This window comes from Channa argus, chromosome 23 (genome assembly GCF_033026475.1).
Source record: "Channa argus isolate prfri chromosome 23, Channa argus male v1.0, whole genome shotgun sequence".
NCBI classification, from domain to species: Eukaryota; Metazoa; Chordata; class Actinopteri; order Anabantiformes; family Channidae; genus Channa; species Channa argus.
The window spans coordinates 4,075,877-4,091,140 of NC_090219.1; the positions used below are offsets into that span (position 1 = coordinate 4,075,877).

Consider the following 15,264-nt stretch of genomic DNA (forward strand, 5'->3'; position numbering starts at 1 on the left):
TAGCCTAAATTTATAAGCACAAAGCGGATCTCATATGATAAACACATTTTAGAGGATTGTTTCTTCTTTTTGACTAAACTCAACGTATACAGAACATGAAGAAAAATCAAGCTTGTTCGGTGTGGACAGACAACATGGTGTTTTCCTACTTAGTTTGTATGTTATATATAGCATAGCTGTTTCCACTGTTTCTATTCTTCCAAGATAGGACAGGAATTACACATCTTCTGCATTTATGCAGAGATTCACAGTACCAGCATTAAAGTATATTTAAACTCAATCCTTTGAATAACCTGGTTATCAAGACCATGTGAATGTGGCTAAATATGTAGTGAATGAATAGAATATTTCCAGAGATATATAGCAATTAAAAGTATCTCTAACATGGAGCCCTGTGGAACACAATGGGTAATGACCAATCGTTCCCTAAATTAATTATTATGAATCAATAAATCAAAAATATTGACCAGACAAAATTTAAATCAAAGGTGCTACGCGGTGCAGTGCTGCTTACTGCAACACCAGCCAAGTATTCCAGTATTAGTAATAGGCTGAGGTCAGGGAGAACGAGGATGTAAGAAGGTGCATGAAGACAAATAACTCTTTTATAGTTTGGGACAGAAATTAAACAGAAATACCTCAGTGCATTACTATGTAGGAGTGTGTTGCTAGTGTCCCTTCAAGGAAAGATAAATGGAAGCTTATTCATTCAAATCTTATTGAAACCATTGAAATCTAAACCAAGTACACAGAATTAAAAATGAACCAGTATCTACTTAGTCCCCTAATTCTGAGTTACATCCAGACTTTCTCTGCCAGTCCCATTTCCATCTCTACATTTAAGTATGTGTACTCAATATGTTGTTTATTTTTGCATGACTGGGGGTGTGAATTTACCTAAACATTCTTTGTCACAACCCTCACAAACACACACTTCCAAAAAGTCGTATAATTTGCTTCAAGCAATCCAACCTCAAGCAGTTCAAGATGAAGGAAACCTTAACAGGTGGTGAAGAGGTTGTAAAGAACTTGGTTACACCTTAAATTACACCTCCCACCTGTCTATATATTTTAGAAACTATACCTAGCAATACACTATAAAATTGAAATTAAAGGGGGAAATGTTTACTGTAGTGTTAAAGTTCAAGAAATACAAGGTGAAAAATCAATACATTAGTCAATTTCAAAATGAGAGCAGAACGACAAAACAAGTTATTACAGTTCAAGTTGGTAATTACAGCTACTAAAAAAACCAATAAGCATTGCTGCGTTTCACCATCTTTATAAGCTTTTTTTTTTTTCCTCCCCTAGATTTCACCTCTGACAGTCGTGCCCTAGATATTTTTCTATCCTTGTCAGACAGGTCTCATCGGCTGCCAGCTGTGGAGGAGAAGACGTGGAGATCAGCGCAGATGAGAAATGAAAAGGATGAAGGGAATCCAATCGATCCAAAACCTCTATCCTAATCTTGTTGACGTCCTCAGATGATGCAGACGGTAGCCCTGAAGCAACTTTGGGGAATACATTAAATCTTAAAATTTTCCTTTTTTAACCAATTCTTTGTCTTTTTCAACAGAGCTAGTGGTTTAAAACAGCATATGAGATAATGCACAGCCCCTAAATTCTTAATTCTTAATAATTTCATCATCTTCAAATATTTTGAAACTCTTCAGGTAATTTGTCAACTCCAATCTTTACAGATCCCAAAAAAGCCTGACACATCAGAAATACACTACTGCATCCCTGTGGCTGATGCATGAAGTGTAGTTTCTATACCTCATGTAATGGAAATCACCAAGTTCTTATATTTCCATGTCTGGCTTTTATTTTCAAGCACATGTACAGTTGTTTGCTGCAGATAGCTACAGAAAGATTGGCAAAAATCCACAAGTAAATCTTGATATTACTCTGTTAAAAACTGTATACAAAAACACCCAAAACTGTACATCGGTTAACATAAACTATATTTATATTCTGTGTACACAATGATATTGAGATACTGTTGGTTATGAGAACTTGAACACTATAATACAAGAACACATTATAAAAGAAAAAAAGGTAACATTCTGTTTGAAGGCTGTCACTTTACGTGGTCTTGAAAGTTCAGAACAAAGCTTGCATACATACAATCCAGTGTAGTTGTCTGAATAAAGATCAAATACTTTATATAAACATAAAAAAAGTAACTCTCATAAAAAACCCTTACATGGTATTTTTGTAATTTACTGATTGGTTTATATAGTTGCCACAGTTGTCTGATTTTTCCGACAGATGCAGGCAACCTGGCTGTCTTGCCTCATATAAAGAAGGAAGTTGTGGCAATAATGCACCCTTCAACCGCCACTATTCAATCAGGTGTGATGGGAAAACTCCAATCATAAATAATAAAAGCTTTTGGTGTTTGTGTGCCATCTAAACAGATTGTTCGCACACAACAGATTTGAAATGACTGACTGTAATGGAAGGACATGACATGAAATGGATAAAAGGCTAAAACCAATAATTATTCACTACCTTGTGGCTAGTACTCTGAGCAACATCTATTGACGTGGGTAATTTATTACAAGGCAATATCTCAACTTTAGTTTCATTATAATCGTTAGATTAAAGTGTGCCTATTGCTTTTCTGAACAAATGTGTTCACGTATTATGGTTTGTGAACTATTAACCAACTTTGACGTTAAGATATCACTAAACCACAAACCTTACTGTGACCCATTTTCCAATGCGGCAAACATCTGCATGATCACACAACAAAAGTGAGCATGTTCTTTTTTTTTTCCATATAATATAGACAAGCAGACCCTTTAATTTGCTAATTACAGAGACTAAATAGATTGTACTTCAGAAGCCACAGCATGCTTTACAGTTAATTTTATATAAATAAGCAAGTCACACATGGTAAAATTAAAGTTAATATACACAGAAAAAAACAAAAACAAACCCAGTTTGTAACATTATTGACTGCAGTTTATGGATCAAGCTGCAGCATTTCAAGTTTTCTATACCTTTTTATAATTCAAACTTTGCCAGTGTGCCATGACCATGTGAGAGACATGAGTCATTCTTAATGTGGAAAAGGGAGGTTACAGTTAACAAAAACAAAAGAAAAACAAAACAAAACATTTCAGCGACACACACCTTTTCCTGGACAAAACATATGGAATAAAAACAATATAAAACAGTCCACAAATGTTTTGGTGCATTTCACTGTGTATTATTTGTAATATTTCAGTACTGTATTTGTTCTGAATAAATGTTCTTGAACAGTAGGAACTTGCTTTAAACAAATTAGTACATTCACTTTCACTTTTTCACTCCCTGTTTCTTCTCTCATACCTACATACATCATTTTCTGCAGTGCAGCCAAATGTCATTATCAGAAGTAAAGCTTGCAAAGACACTTCTGCACAGACAGACAATCTACCACAAGGCACCTAATGTAAAGCAGCTAAAAGTGTCTCTAGCAGGAACAAGGCTTTGGTTCATAGAAATATTGACAGTACAAAAGGTAACCTTAACTGTCTCACAATGGATAAATGGACAAACAGATGGAGAATGGGGTGATGATGAGGATGACCAGATTTGTTGGAGGAGCTGTTGCAGAGTCAGGAAAACGTCATCTCTACAGCAGAGAAAGAGAGACAGAGAGATAGCTAGGAAGAAAGACAGAGGGGGGGATTGTTGAAACAGGAAAGCGTGAAACAGAATTGAAAGACTGTACAGTAAAGGATCTTTTAAAGGCAGAGAACCTCATTAGACTCTTGTAACACCATCATAAGGCTTTTAAGAGCACTAAGCTATTAGTCAGTCAATCTGACCTGCACATTAAGGATCTTTTGCTGACAACATCTGTATGAATGAGAATGAATGTCCAATTGCTATAGTTTTCTCTTATTAGTGAGCATTATCAGTTCGCTTATATTAAGCAAACCAACAAAAAGCTTCAGTGCTAGAACGAGTCGAGTCGTTCCTATGGTGAAAGACAGAATCATTATAAGTCATCCAGGCATTGCACATAGCTGTAGTCTAAGTTCACCATACAAGTGAAGCTAAGACTGTTTTTCTTTTTTCAAATGATGTTGCATTCTAAAGGTTATTGGTTTTGAGAACATTTAGGTCTCCATTTTATCAGATATTTCAACTAATCTTTCTCTTTGTTTAACTGAATAATTTCTGTTTCTGCAAAAAATGTTTCCAGTTGTTTATGTAACATACATATATTTAGTTAAGGCAACAATTACCTTGGGGCACTTGGTATAATCCTTTAGTTGTGTTATGATTGTATGTCTCTTTTAAGGTGCTTTAAGGAAACTGAGTTCTCTTTTTTTATCAGTTGTTGTCAGGATAAGGTCAGATTTGTTTTTCTGCTTCTTGGTCTCTGGAAAATAATGACATTAAGGCAGTAAAAAGCCATTACACTCTAGCCAAATATCACTATTACTGTGATACTACATCTCTCATCTTTATAAAATATAAGACACATTCCCATCGTTAAAGTGCTTAAAATATGCAAGGTCCTACAGGGAAAAGTACAACACACACACGCACACTAACACGACTATTTGTTATCAGCACACAAATGCACACACATCTATCTCAAACACTACCTACATGTAAGTTAAAGCTCAGGTGTTGAAAGTGGACCTTCTGTTGGTCTCATAATACACACTAAAGAGCCATAATTCCAATATTAATGTGTTACTGCTCTACTACACTCCTCCTTACAATGTTGTAGGATCTGACCCCACAGTCCTATGGGGTATTTCTGGATAATATGTTTGAACACAGGCAACACCAGTTAGTCCTAAAAAGAGGCAGAACAGACAGAGAGAAAGAGACAGGTTGATCAGGGTTGGTCAGAAAATGCTCTAGCTGACTTAAACACTATCATGGTCATCGTCATCATCGTCGTCATCATCGTCTTCATCGTCATCAGTAGCAGCAGCAGCACAATTTCCACTCACGACACATGGTGGTTATTATCATCAGGTTTTTAAAAAGTCACGTTATTCCTAAGAACTTGTGTAAAGTACACTTCAGCTGCCTGTTGTCAAAAGCAGACTGATGTAAAGGGTGACATACACTAATATGCTTTAGGTAATACAAACGTCATTTTTTTTGCACTAACATCAATACACTGAGATCCTGTGAATCGAGTCCTTTCCAGTGGCATCCCAGAGTGCTTTGTGCCATACTTGGCTGCTGACATGGAGACAGCTGTGAAGGTTACTTGTAATTGTAATCTTCAAAGAAATGGATTACAGACATCTGCTGTTAGCAACATAGTCTGACTGCAGCTTAGTAATGTAAATGGATTCTGTTACTTTTTCGTAACTTTGTTTTTCTGCTAGCAGTGACCTACTCAGCTTCTGAACTATTTGATCAGGAATCACCCTTTTGTTCCAGATAGAAATAAATTACACTGAGGTCTCAGGTCCCGCCCCACCATAGGCATTTCCTTGCCTCGGGTGGTGCGAGTCATCTGCATATCGAAGGAGAGGTGTGAAGGTACGGTAGTCTGGTGTTCTTTGCCAGCGTGTGAACATGATTTTCTTGTTAAACGGTTCAGACCTTTGAGGGTTCTGTGCATTCCCCTGGTTTCCCTGGCTTCCCGATGCTTCCCGGTGGCTGTTCGTCTTGGACAGGACATGGAAAGATCCCAAAGGGGTGAACTCGGAGAGCTGGCCCTTATAGAGTTTATCAGCACTCTGTGTAGTAAAGAGGGCAGAAAAAGACAGAGAGTGGAAGAAATATTAGGACAAGGAGACAAAGTTTAAAAAAAAAAGAGAGAGAGAAGAAAACACGTTACTTGTGTACTCCACAACATAAGCTCCCTGAAAGCAGGTGGAGGAGATGTTATCCCAGCTGGCCAGAATGTAAACTCTGCACATTTTTGGAAATATTATAGAACAGAGTATGAAGCTGTTAAATTGTTTAGACTGCCGTTACGTCATGCAGTGATTTTATAGTTGTTTGTATATTAAGTATAATTGGCCAACAGTGATACCTACCCTCCACTCTGTTTAAACAGACGTGCTTAAACCCAACCACATTAAGTACATCAAACATTAAAAATAAGTACTGTAGCACCAAATACTTGTATTGATAAAACCAAACCAAACCAAACCATGCAGATGAATAAATGACAAACATGCAACAGTTGTCTGTCTCTAGAACAATCCTAAAATGTGTCACTGGAGGGCGCCAGAGCTTCATGTAAAGAATCATCCCAAAAAATTCTTGAATCATTGAATTTTAACACCTTCACAAAAGGCACACATCAAATCTATAAATGATGTGTTAGGTCAGATACAACAATTAAATCCGAAAACCACACAGCAAAGTCAACTGGATTATCACTGCATAATGTTAATATCACCCCTATTTACCCATTACACCCATTCACAATGGTAGGGTGAATGTTTTACCGTGCTGAAGCACTCTAGGCCTCTGTGACAGCTATTCCATCTAGTAAGGAGTCAGAACTCTGGTGGGCCAAGGGCCTTTCAGACCCTTTCTTATCTCTTACACACTGTGAAAGCACATGGAAACACACATTCAAAGAAAAAACATTAAGGGTCTACCACGTGCACATAAAACACAAATATTTTAACCATAGTGTTACAAAATAAGATTTATCTAAAACAAAAATGAAGGACACAAATGATACTCCATTTACACTACAGGCAGTCTGCTTAAATCCAGATGTTGATGCAGTGACATGCAATCGGACTAGACAACATGAGTCACTTCATGCAAAACAGTTGAATGGAGAAAGCAAGACAACATTGAAAAGGAAAAACAGAGAAAAAGATGGATTTCATAAAAGTCACAGTGAAGAGGAAAGGCAGAGGGTTCACCTCCAATAAGGGCTGGGCTAGAAACTGATTCTGCTGGAGGTCTGAGACAGCATAAAGATGGTGGAGGGCTCTGAGGCAAGGTACCGACGCTTAGTCTGCCATGGAGGACAAGCAAAGGGGGAAGTGAGGAAGGAGGAACCAGGAGGAGGAAAAGATAAAGTTCCGAACACAAGTCAGAAATTTGAAAATGCCTCATTATCAATATATGGGAAAAAAAAAAAGAGTTCTTGTTCAGCATTTCTATAAAGGCTGCACTGCACAGGAAATGTTCCCATTTAAACAGCTATTAGAAGAAAATTTTGTACATGGAGGAAAAAACTGAAAAAGCATTCTGAGGTCATTTGAAAGCAAAAGTTCAAAACTCACTGCAAACAGAAAACAAACTACATATAATTGTACACAGCTACTTTCTTTCTTGCGCCACAGTCTCACACTAGGATATAGGATTGGTGGAGTCTACAGCTATTCGTCTTATTGTACATTAAACTATGTCAGAGCTGTGCTCCTTAATAGTTCCTCAGTGATTAGATACCAGACGAAAGTTACATTTGCTAATTTCTTTCTAGTAATAAAAAAAAACTTCCCAGTAAGACTAAAATACTTTGCCAATTTACTTGTGTGCCTTAGAAATAGAAATGCACTGCACACAGAAATAGAGGAGTTTACAGACTTACGTTCAACAGGGCAGGAACGTAGCCAAAGCCAGTATACATCTGCAGACCTACAGTCTTCATTTAGACATTTAGCACACAGCATTATCACGCTTCATAATGACTATTCAAAATTTAGCTATAATACTTTCAACAGTTAATAAGAGACCAGCTTTATACCCTTTCCCTGTGACAAATTTTACAAAAAAAAAAAAAAGTTAAATTTCTTTACAAACATCAGTATTTCAGAAGTACATCTGCTGAGAAGATCTGTAAAAAGAAACAAGCATGGGTTGCTGCTTTTTGTGGATACATTTTTGAAATAAGCTCTTTAAAGACAAGAGCCACCGAACTGCTATATGGGGATACACTCACCTGTATGCGTTCAGCAGTAGTAGGCCACAGCGCCCTCCAGATGACCCTCTTTAACACATCAGGCAGCAGACTAGCTGTTATTAGTAGGATTATACTGAGCCAGGCAGGACCACTGGACAACATCTGCATGAACACGTAGTACATCCTCTGGTAGTTTAGGAAGGGCCTGGAAAAGTGGAGAGGAGATGTAGCAGGGAAAGATTTCAGGTGTGAGGCCAACTGTCTAGTCAACCTTTTAAAGTAGCGGGATTTACACATTGTAACATAGAAAACCTTGACTAAAATAACTTAGAAAACATTCAAAAAGATTAGAACAGAAAATGTTCTAAATACAAAGCATTTTTAACAACCTACCAGATGATTCCTCCCCACAACAGAGAGAAGACCACGAAGAAAATCAGTGAGCCCCAAATGACAAAATGGTTAATCCAGGTCCAATAATGAGTATCTAGAGCCAACTACAAGACAAACAAAAGACTTGTCACATGTTTAACTCTAAGCACAGACTTTGCAGACTTTATGTGTATGTTATGTGTGTTTCTGCAGGTGTATGAATGTGTGGTTACCTTAAATGTAACAGTGAAGACCAGTACAGTGAAAACGAGTGTTCCAAATGTCCAATTTCCAAACATCTGTAGAGGCAAAGTGAGACCTGTTGTTAGCCATTTCATGCTCTGTCCTTTAATGTGAAATAAAATTTACTTTGAATGCCATATACACTGTCACACAGTTTAGCTGGAGAAACTTTTTTATAGTGCTTAAAACCTGGCATTAACGTGTATCACGGGTCATGCGACTGTAATCGGGTACAATTAAATGCACTTAGCTGAGTGTACAAGCCTGGTGTTAACATCGCAAGAGATATGCATTGGTGCATACTGTCTATTCAATAAAGAATCAATCAATCAAACAGATGGCAGGGCACACAGGTAGCGGTATTCACCTGGAAAACAGATTATCAGATGATATATGGGAGGGAATCAGGTGAGATGAGGTGTTTAAATGCCTTTTGTGTAACTAGAAATGGTAATATGTCAAGTTTTTTAACTATTTAAGAAATATGAACAACACTAACAATAGATGACAGATTATGTAGTTTCCACCACATTCTTCATTTTTAAGCAATTATACCCAGGCACAGTGGTGAAGAACTATTCAGATCCTTAAGAAATAAATTAATTTCATACAGTAAAAATACTCCATTACAAGTACAAATTCTTAGTCCACTGGGACACCAATCTAAATTCAAAGGAAAAGGTCTCTGGCAATAATAGTGAAACAATAACCAATATTAGCCTCTCAACTGGTATAAAGTAAAATTCTAGAATAGCAGGAAAGAAAATACTCAAGTACAGTGTACACTTACCTAAAAAAAACTTGTGTACAGTACTCACGTAAATGTAATTAGGTAAAATGTACTGCTGCTCAGTTGTTATATTAACAGCCACATGGATAATATATAATGACGATATGTATGGTGATATAATGTTGACATAGAATGACAAATGAAACCACATTAATGACTTGTAACTAAAACTGTTTCAAGCAATAAACTCTACTCCAAGAATTCACAATGTAAATTACAGGTGCAAATAAATTTGGTATCTAAAATTTTTGGTGGCAGCTAATACTAACACTACACATTATTATGTCCCTTTAGGTTATCTGAAATTATATAATATTGTAATTTATAAAATATTTTTTTTATACATTTCTTTTGCTCTACAGAAATGAGGCAGGAATAGCAATGGCTACTTTAACAGTTAAAGAAAAAAAACAAAGAAAATACATAAAACTGATGTTTTTTGAATGTATCCCTCTACCTTCAAAACTGCAGCCAGAGTCTACAACGTAAAATTCTTACTAAAATTTATGGCCTTTTACTTTTAGTAAGTTTTAGATTCAAATGTTTCTGAATAGTCAGTACGAATTTCCTCGCATCACCTATACCACTTAATTCTCATGGCACCATAACATAAATGTTCTCCACCAACTAACAACGATCAGTGTTTAACACATCATGTAATGAGAGCTGACATACCCGGATTTTAACTGAATACACATGTCCGTGCACACACACACACACACACACACACACACACTATAGTTAAAATGTCTGACTACTACACTAACACTTGGACATCTATGAGTATGGTACTAGGAAAAGGTGGGACACTACACAAAACCCTACAGATGTATCTACAGCAAGCACTAAGAGCCAGACATGACATGAATGATGATGGGTGGTTTGGTGTTGAGCTGTGTAGCAGGACAAGACAGAAAATTGGAAAGTGAAATCAGGGACAGATGACAGAGAGAGAGGGTAAAGGCTTACCATCTGAGTGTTGGTTGTCATTAGCTGGGAGGAGGAAAGATAAGCAAAAAGAAAAAGCAACAGAAAGGTAAGAAGAGTGGAAGAAGAAAAGGAGGCCAGAAGAAGAAAATCAAAATAAAATAAACAACAGTTTTGTAGAGAAGAAACAGAATTTATGCAAAAAAACAAAAAAAAAAAAAAAAACAAGTAAAATCAAGCAACTCAAAGCAATTCAGAGAGTTTCACTGCTTAATTAGAGGAAACAAATAAAAAAAAAAGATGATGATGTTGGAAAAACCTGCCATGCATGCAGGATGTCTTTCAGCTTTTACATGTAAACAATAGGTCTACTAGAGCTGCTTTTACTAAAGGTAACATGTTAAAACAAGAGACCTTTTTCTTCAATCAAGTTCTCAAATGACCCGTAAATGCATTTTGTCAGTTAGAAAAGTATCAAAACTGTACTTTCATGTGCTCCACCATCGGTTTTAAAAATGGGCTGCAGGTACTGCATGTGAAAGTACTGTAAACATCTAATAATTCAGAATAATTATATTTTGCATATGCTTAATACTAATTATCTGATAATGTTTAACAAGATATCAAGTAATGAACATGAAGTAAAGATTATTAATGTTGCAGTAATAAACTGGTGCCTGGTTGGTATATAGTGCATGCAAAAATTTACTAATTACAATTTAAAGTTAATGCCCATTCATGGTAACACTCAACAAATGATCCCCTTCTAACTACTTGGGTACTGTTCAATGATCTGAAAAAATTGGGAAAGAGACTAGAAAAAAAAACTTGTTTCTATTACACACTGTATTATTGTTTAAAAATTAAGTGCAATCAAATCTAAAAAGTACAAATATGGAAAAAATAGCCATAAATTATATCCTATTTAAGTGGTGTGCAGAAAGAAAGCTATACCAAAACTTTTTGTCTTTAAAAGAGAGACAGAGACACATGTCCATTACCTGTCCATTGCTGGTGAAGGTGGTATTGTCGAACAGGAAGTAAACACCAAAGAACATCACAATGGCATCATATACACCAAGGATTGTCCAATATATGAAGGAGGACCACCGCAGCAAAGAATTCTTAGCAATATCCCTGTGAAGATAAACACATCATCAATGACAGCCACTCAGTTATTGTGGGTTATTACACATTTATTTATTTCTAAGTACATTAGCTGCCTGCAAGATCTGCCTTTAAGCAGAAATCAGTATAATGAAATATTTAAATTTGATTTGGCGTAACATATTATACAACAAGTCATTGAATGCATTAAACCTAAATTACCTGAATTATTTCAAGTCATATTTCTTGAAATAATTCAATCATTTATCCAGTATTATATTTACATTCTTGAAATAATAGGGAGACTCATTCTAAGAAGAAAATAGTTTGAGATGTTTTAACTCTGAGCACAATCCAGGGATTGTGGATAAAAGTAGAGGTTTCTGGCCTTTGAGGCCTGATTTGAATACATTCAATAAATGTCTCCTTTCCATGAATGTACAGTAAAATTAAAAGATAATATTTGTTCCTGCAGATTTCAGTCAGACTCCTTTTTGTAAAAGATGTGTGACTCTGCAGTGGTTTTTCCAAACTCAATCAATTACTTTTTATGGAGAAAAATAAATTGTGGTTGTCTTTTCTGCATTTGTATACGTATGTATGTCTATTACTTTGTACAATAACAAACTACAACAATCCCCATGAGGTATAACATGTATACTTAAGTATCTGAATTATGTATAATAGTCAAACTGGACCTTGAAATATTTGGAACTGAAGTGCAGCATACAGGCAGCCCCTTTCTCTGCTGTTGTTTATCCACATAAGATTAGATCATCCAGAGAATTTCTCTCTTTGCACATTTCTATCATGTGAGCACATTTTTTCAGAGATGATCAGATGACTGTGTTTTATAACAGAGTGTTGATTTAGCCATGAGATGACCTCCAGAGTTTTATTTTCTCAAATATCCCTTTCTGTCACAATGTGTTGGATGTGGAGCAGCTTTTACAACATTGGCCTGCTCCTAAAGTTTAAACATCAAGCTGGACTGTTGGAATCTCCTCACAACTCAATATTATATTTGTTATATTTATGTATATTAAAACTAACCTGTATAGAGATGGATCCTTCTTCAGAATGTCCATGTTGACATGCTGCTCTATCAGGCTGTAGAGAAGAATGGGCAGTGAGGTGAAGCTGATGTTGTACAGAGTCAAGTAGGCTGTATCGTACAGTGGCTGGGGAGAAGCACAGAGGGCACCAAATTAATTTTCTTGTTTTTGTTGTGTATTGCTGTGTGTGTGTGTGTGTGTGTGTGTGTGTGTGTGTGTGTGTGTGTGTGTGTGTGTGTGTGTGTGTGTGTGTGTGTGTGTGTGTGTGTGTGTGCGTGTTTGCGACTACCTGTTGAGAGAAGCCACAGAAGAACTGGTAGAGGAACTGGGGGAAGATGAAACATACATTCTGGAGAGAAAAAAATAATGAGGTGAGAGAATATGTAGCAGTGCAGTTTTTTTTGTAATTTACTTCGTAATGTAAATGTGTAGAATGAAGCAAAACAAAAACTAAAATACTTTAGGAAAAATTCTTAAAAGATTGTATTTATTTATTATTGTTATTAATAATGGCCTTGTAAGTAATAAAAAATAATGCACAGTGTCTATATGCTTTTTCTCAAAACAATAACAGAAATGACCTTGAAACAAAATTGTAACTCCACTACTGTATTTGAAAAAACCTAAAAGGAAAACTAAATTTTCTACAAAACAAGTATTAAATATAGACACTGTACGTGAAATAGGCAGATAAACTACCTTGTAGAAGAAATATTGTACAAGTTCAGAGATGCGTATATAGTAGTAGTGTCCATGGACAAGCAGCATCTTCTTAAGGTGTTTGAACTTTGGGATGGCGTAATCGCTGTTCCTCACGGCCTGACGACCTTCTTTACCCATGATACCTGGAGAAGCACACAGAGGTTTTTCTTTTATCCATCCATCTATTAACATAATTGTTTATCCTGTTCAGGGCTTGAGCAGGGTAAACTTTGGACAGGTCACCAGCCTATCTCAGGGCCAACACAGAAACAGACAACCATTCATATGCACTTTCACACCTATGGGCAATTAATTTATGACATGCATGTATTTGGACGGTGGGAGGAAACTGTAATTACTGTTATGTACATTTCTGGTCTTACACTGTGCACTATCAATAATATTATGTCACTATCAATAACCGTAATATGGTGTAGCACTTTAGTCAGATTGTGCAGGATGGGTGAAACTGTGGAGAGTACTAACCAATGCCAACATGGGCTTCCAATATCATGCTGACATCATTAGCTCCATCTCCAATTGCTAGAGTGATTGGGTGCTCCTTGGAGGCTTTGATAAGCTTCACAATCTAAATAACAAGAAAGAGAAACATCATACTGTACCTACAATCACTTACAGCAGCTTATTACAAACTAAACACAAAGCTTTGCCATTTCATAGTCCCATTTAAAACTGAACATTTCTCTACCTTTAAAGCAAACCTGTAAGAAAACAGTGGCTGCGTACCTGTGCTTTTTGCAGTGGTGCCATTCGACAGCAGAGCACAGCACTGCAGTTGCGGCAGATTTCTAAGAAGATCTCTTTGTAGTTCCCTGAGTTTGAGTCCTCTTGGTCTGGCCTCATCACCGCAGAAAGGGTTGCTCCATCAATGATCAGACCAAAATCAGTGCAGTCACCTGATAAACTAGTCGAGCACAATACATAGTCAAATACAACTGCATGGTTATACTCTGTAAAAAACAATGAGAAAGGCCATACAAGAGAGCTTTTCAGTATTAAAATATTACTTTAAAGTGTTTTGTACTACTGTCTCACTTAAAAAACCATAGAGTTTAATTAATCAGAATAATTAAATTGTTTTTAATTTTAAAATGTGGGGTGTAAATATATTTACATAATTTTAACTGTAAACTTCTATTTGTTTTACTGTTGTAACCAAAGTTAGGTGGCACAGTTACATTGTCTTTTAAAAACACAACACACCCAGAGAAGGTGTCCCTTGTCATAGTGCCATGCTGCCTCAGGACAGTCCTGCTCAGGTCGAACAGTACATCATGAAGACTCTGCTCTTCAGTGCGTTTGGTGGTCAGCTCCAGGATCTGGGTGTTGCGGTGAAACAGCTTGCTTGCATAACAGGTTGCAGCTGCTGTTTCCATCTTATCTCCAGTCAGCACCCACACCTTTATACCAGCCTTGTGGAGTGACTCAATTGTGTCTGCTGCTTTTTCTTGGAGTCTGTTGTGAAAAAAGGACAAAAAAAAGTCAGTGTTCTAGACACAGTACATGTTTAATGGTAGCATTTTTAGTTCAAGTACATAAATTAACTACCTTTCACTGGATACCATTTATTTATTAATAGCTGAGTTTAACAATGCTTAATTTTTGATAGCCTGCCCTTGCACGGGATGAGTTGACTTGCATGCCCTCGGGGTAAACTATCTAAAGCCTTCACTATCATTGCCTCAGCAATGAGCAGTCAAAGGGTTGAATTGCCCTTTGGCCTTACTGCGTTTGGTTCACTAAGATCTGGGGCAGCACACTAAGAATAAATTAGTGGTGACATATAGAACCAAAGATCCAAAAGTCGTGAGCATAACACAAATTTTGATATAAGACACTAGGGCAAGGAGACAATCAGCAGCAAAACTGTCAAAAAATAGGCCCTTCACCTGTCCTCCACAGCCGTGGCTCCTAGCAATATCAGATCTTTCTCTATGAGATCATAGGCCTCTGCCAGTCGTTTGTCTCGGTCCTGTAGTGCCAACTTAGCCTCGCTCAGCAGGTGGCAAACCTCCTGGTACTGCTCAGGGCTCAGAGGCTTATAGGCAACACAAAGTGTCCTCAGACCCTCCTAGAGGAGAGGTAAGAATCAGTCAGGGTTAGACTGACACACCAAGGAAGAATGATCTATGTAATCTCTTTTACACAAACAACTAATCACAGATATTTGCTTTGACTTTAGTCAATAAGACTCCGTG

At 36.8% G+C, this 15,264-nt stretch overlaps 1 protein-coding gene across 8 annotated transcripts in view; it reads right to left on the reverse strand.

Annotated features, from left to right (window-relative positions):
- Positions 1-1,799: 1,799 nt before the first annotated feature.
- atp11a (ATPase phospholipid transporting 11A) overlaps positions 1,800-15,264 on the reverse strand; it is a 40,529-nt gene continuing 27,064 nt past the window's right edge. Inside the window, exons 19-33 of one of the 8 annotated variants that reach the window (XM_067493460.1) lie at positions 14,956-15,137; positions 14,270-14,521; positions 13,793-13,970; positions 13,532-13,634; positions 13,043-13,188; positions 12,633-12,692; positions 12,342-12,469; positions 11,183-11,318; positions 10,224-10,247; positions 8,455-8,520; positions 8,243-8,346; positions 7,889-8,054; positions 7,538-7,591; positions 6,864-6,958; positions 5,576-5,711 (exon numbers count right to left, since the gene is read on the reverse strand). In XM_067493460.1, coding sequence (XP_067349561.1) covers positions 6,881-6,958; positions 7,538-7,591; positions 7,889-8,054; positions 8,243-8,346; positions 8,455-8,520; positions 10,224-10,247; positions 11,183-11,318; positions 12,342-12,469; positions 12,633-12,692; positions 13,043-13,188; positions 13,532-13,634; positions 13,793-13,970; positions 14,270-14,521; positions 14,956-15,137 — 1,677 coding nt within the window. In that variant the 3' untranslated portion in view covers positions 5,576-5,711; positions 6,864-6,880. The other 7 variants (XM_067493461.1, XM_067493463.1, XM_067493458.1 and 4 more) reach the window with 7 other exon arrangements.